Raw genomic sequence first — 4650 nt, forward strand, 5'->3', positions numbered from 1 at the left:
AAGCGTCAAAAAACGCCTTGACGCCTCTATTTGGAGCCTTTTCATTTGAGTTTAGACGCCCCCGACGCGCGTCTTTGACGCCGTGGACGAACGGGACAAAAATACTTGACGCGCGTCCGTTGCCCTGGAAACAAGAGCCCGGTCCAGGTCTTTTCCGAAACAATGTCAGACAGACTGAGAGAGTGTTTTTATGACATAAAACATCAAAGGAGGAGATCGGGTCGACGACTGGGGCGTATATATATTTATACTCCGTAATGACACTGGATCAGTCCGGTCTAGTCCTGGTCTAATACCGGTCTAGTCCTGTCTAATCAGGTCAGTCCGGTCTGGTCCGGTCTAGTCCCAGTCTAGTCCTGGTTAGTCCTGGTCTAAGTCCTTGTTAGTCCCGGTTAGTCTTGTTTAGTCCTCGGTCTAGCCTGGTTTGGTCCTGTCCGGTCCTGCTGTAGTCCTCGCGATCGGCTCGGTGATTGTGGTGTATATATTTATTCTCCGTTCATGTTTGTGGTTCTCGTTCTGGTTCTCGGGTCTTGCTTCCTGATATATAACGTCGCTGCGTCTCTGGATACTCTCCTGATTGGTTGAGCGGCGCGTCCTGAGCGAAAAGTTCAGCATTTTCAATTCTTGCTGAGCCTGGACGCGCGTCTTGCCGCTGACGCCAAAACGCTGAAGACGCGCCGCGCTGACGCCAGATTCGCCGCGCTGCGCCGAAAACACGCGCAAAAAACGCAGGAGCTCTAGTCGCGCGCCAATAGACTTTACAGAAGTGGACGCTTTGACGCTTTGGTCTGAACGGGCCTTTAGATAAAGTGCAATTGCACTTCCCACATTAGGGCAAGCGCTCTTTGGCAGTGTGCGAGGGAGTTTTGTTGCACTGAGCTCGCGCTTTGCACACAGCAGAGTTTGAGTATGAAGTGTAGACACGAAGTGTAGCGACCCTCAAGTGACACATGAAAAATATTTAACAGGGATGAGAAGACAGACGGAGAGAGAGGAGATAAGAGACAAACGAAAATTCCCGAAAGCTAGACGAGGAAATGACGAAGCGTATGTAGCGGTTGTTCACTGTGACAAGGTGGGAGCGAAGGAAAGACGGTGTGTTATGTGTTAAAATGTTGGCAGCGGGCAGCATGAAGCCAATAAATTAAGGCGTCACTTAATACATTACACCCAATCACTCTGATAAGACGCTTGAGTTCAGGCGAAAACGTGCCGAATATTGCGACAATCATCCCGCTTGTGACTGCTACTTCAGTAAACCAGCGAGCCTTGTTGCATATAAGGTGGCAGTGTTAGCAGAGTGTACTTATAAATTTTATAGACAAATGATACTATCTTATAGTCACGCGGGGGCGCGAGATGTTTTTTCGTCTAGGGGGGGATGACAGAAAATAATGAGAAGCACTGCTCTAGGTCAGCACACTCTAGGGTTTTACATGAATAATAGTTAACTCCTGTGTGTTATTTCATGTCATTAAATGTGTAATAAATGTGTAATAAAAAATAAATTCTGTATGTGGATTTTCAAATAAATGTAAGATTTTTGTATGAATAAAATTTTAACGCGCATTTGAGCTTCTGTGTGTGTCGACATTATAAACTAAAGATTATCACCATGNTGTTACCATGGTTACTGTCACTGCTCGATTTGTCCCTTTTAACGTAACGTGAGTAACTCTTTAACCAGTTTCTCCCGTCAGTGTGGAGAGGTTTCAGCCGTGCTCATCTGGACTCTGTTTTTGGGATGGAGACGTTTCAGCTCCAGACATTTCATTTGATGGAGCGTAGAAGCACTGGGAATTCACCCTCCTCTGAGTAACTAAGTCAGCAAAGGAGGAGTTTCAGAGTGAACCTGCCTCGTTTACAGCCAACAGCATTATGGCTCAAGCTGAAACGTCTCCAAAAACAGAGTCCAGATGAGCACGGCTGAAACCTTCTCCACACTGAAACACTCCTGGACAAATGAAGAACTTGACCGTCTCAGAGTTGTCCCATGTTCTGTGTCTGGAGTCACACGTGTGTCTCAGCTTAAATATTCACATCAAAGTTTTGTTTTCACAGAGTTTTCTTAGAAACAGAAACAGAAATGATGGGATTTGAGCAAATCCTCAAAGTTCTGTTTTACTCAAGTCAGACTTTGCTTTCTGCTGTTTTCTAACCTTTAGTTTAAATCCACCATTTTCACACAGACAGACGAGGATTTATCAGTAAAATACTTATATTCAAGAGTCAATTTGATCCAAACCATCTCAAACATGAGCTTTGTCCTGAGTACAGTTACTATAGCAACTTCAGCGCCAAAGTATCTGGGCATGCTCAGTTTGAAAAACCAGACAAACAATGCTATGACCCCTGACCCTCACATGACCCTGTGACCCTGACATTGTGTATCTGGACGTACCTCCCACAGAGAGCTGGAGTGTGTGGCTCTGAGAGGAGAAGTTTGGTTGAACACCTGCAGGAGGTAAACACAGGTGTAGTTTCCTTTTGGGCGTGGTCAGCGTCAGAGAACAGGAAGTGGGCGGAGTGATTGACGGCGGCAGGGTGCGGTTCTGAGCGGGGGCGCGGCGGGAGAGAGGAGCGGAAGGAGCCTCCGGGTACTGTGGCTCCACGGAGCATTTGACCCTGAACTTTGAGCCCAGCTGCACCCGCACCCCCTGAGGCTGGAGCTCGGACGCCCCGTCACTCACAGACACGGAGATGATTGGACGATTCAGAGCTCTGTGGACACGTGATTGGACACATCAGTCTGTGTGTGTGTGTGTGTGTGTGTGTCTGGAGCAACTAGAAAAAACATCAGAGACATAAAAATGTAAAATCTGATTTTTACCTGAACACATCACCTCCAGACCATAAGAGGAAGAGGAGAATGAATCAGAGACACATTCTCTCACTGAAGACTCCTTCACACAGTCAGGTCTGACCTCCCACACACGACTCTCTGGAAAATCATCTCTCTTTTCTCCATAAACAGCAGAGCCACAGTCCAGGTCTCTGCACACACCAACTGTGGCCTCCAGGTCCCAGAATCCAAAGGGCTCCTCCACTCGTCTCCACTCTCCTCTGTGTTTCACCTCCACAGTCCCAGCACAGCGACTGGCTCCTCCCACCAACCTGAGCTCTGAACAGACAAGAGACAGAGTGAAGCCCCGCCCCTTTACCTGAGCACTGAAGCCCCGCCCCTTTACCTGAGCAGGTGAGGTGGACAGTGGCTCCAGAGAGCAGGTGCTTGAGTTGGAGCGGGACAGTCCATCAGAGCAGACTCATGGCCCTCACAGTGGAACATCTGCCCCAGAGGAGAGAGCGCCCCCTGGAGGAGAGAAGGAGCCCCACAGCCCAGCTCCCTGCACAGCACCTCTGCCCCCCGCTGCGTCCAAGTCCCCGTCACAGACCCCGGTCCAAGACCCGTCCCAGATCTGCACTGATCCTGAACACAGACCGGACCCCGAGACCAACCGCACCGACTCTGTGGACACACATGTGTGACATCATCACTCTGAACCAATAGGACGCACACATGTGTGACATCATCACTCTGAACCAATAGGACGCACACATGTGTGACATCACAATAGGACACTTGCTGTGTTCATGTAAACACAGAAACTGTGAAGAGACACATTGTGACTGGTTAAATAAGATGTCTTCTCGCAGTAGGGCAGGTGCGTCGGTGTCGTCAGTCAAACATTTCAAAAACAACAATATTTCTCCACAATACAAAAAACCAAGTGGAAAAGGAAGCCTAAGAGCGTGCAGATTTAAAACCAGTGCATGGATTGTAACCTGTGTCATCTGTGTGACCATGTGCTCCGGTCGAGGACGTCTGGCCGAGTCATTCAAGCAGCTCATGGATAAGGAAACCTTTTACACACACCTTGGGACTCCCTCCGCTTGATGAAAGGGCACATGAGCGCGGAGCAGCGCGAGCGGCTCTGGACAGTTGGGTCAGTTCTTTACAGCTGACTCTCTACTTGTTCAGGACCAAAGTTTCCGAGTGGCGTTTGCACAAACAGTAAACTCTGCCCCGCGTGTCACGTGTCAGATCTTACCACAGCGTTAACCGACCATCGGCAAAAAAACACCACTTCAAACCATTTAGAACCGTCAAACACACTGTGTTTTATGGGACTAGAACCAAACCAAGAGGATTATTACTGTGTGTGTGTTTATCTGTGTGTGTGTGTTTATCTGTGTGTGTGTGTGTTTATCTGTGTGTGTGTGTGTGTGTGTGTGTTTATCTGTGTGTGTGTGTGTTTATCTGTGTGTGTTTATGTGTGTGTGTGTGTTTATCTGTGTGTGTGTGTGTTTATCTGTGAGTGTGTGTTTATCTGTGTGTGTGTTATCTGTGTGTGTGTTTATCTGTGTGTGTGGTGTTTATTGTGTGTGTGGTGTGTGTGTGTTTATCTGTGTGTGTGTGTGTGTGTGTGTGTGTTTATGTGTGTGTGTTATCTGTGTGTGTGTGTTTTATCTGTGTGTGTGTGTGTTTATCGTGTGTGTGTGTGTGTGTGTGTGTGTTTATCTGTGTGTGTGTTTATCTGTGTGTGTGTGTTTATCTGTGTGTGTGTGTGTTTATCTGTGTGTGTGTGTTTATCTGTGTGTGTGTTTATGTGTGTGTGTGTGTGTGTGTGTGTGTGTGTGTGTGTGTGTGCG

At 47.9% G+C, this 4650-nt stretch overlaps 1 protein-coding gene across 1 annotated transcript in view; it reads right to left on the reverse strand.

The window, feature by feature from the left end:
• Positions 1-1876: 1876 nt before the first annotated feature.
• The window catches only part of LOC129410898 (proline-rich transmembrane protein 1-like), a 6151-nt gene continuing 3377 nt past the window's right edge, over positions 1877-4650 (reverse strand). The window contains exons 2-4 of the mRNA XM_055159871.1: positions 3189-3466; positions 2402-2721; positions 1877-2004 (exon numbers count right to left, since the gene is read on the reverse strand). Of these exons, the coding sequence (XP_055015846.1) occupies positions 1877-2004; positions 2402-2721; positions 3189-3466 (726 nt within the window). The remainder of the gene's footprint in view (positions 2005-2401; positions 2722-3188; positions 3467-4650) is intronic.

This window comes from Boleophthalmus pectinirostris, unplaced genomic scaffold (assembly GCF_026225935.1).
Source record: "Boleophthalmus pectinirostris isolate CB_2022bp ecotype Guang Dong unplaced genomic scaffold, ASM2622593v1 HiC_scaffold_2825, whole genome shotgun sequence".
Lineage (NCBI taxonomy): Eukaryota > Metazoa > Chordata > Actinopteri > Gobiiformes > Gobiidae > Boleophthalmus > Boleophthalmus pectinirostris.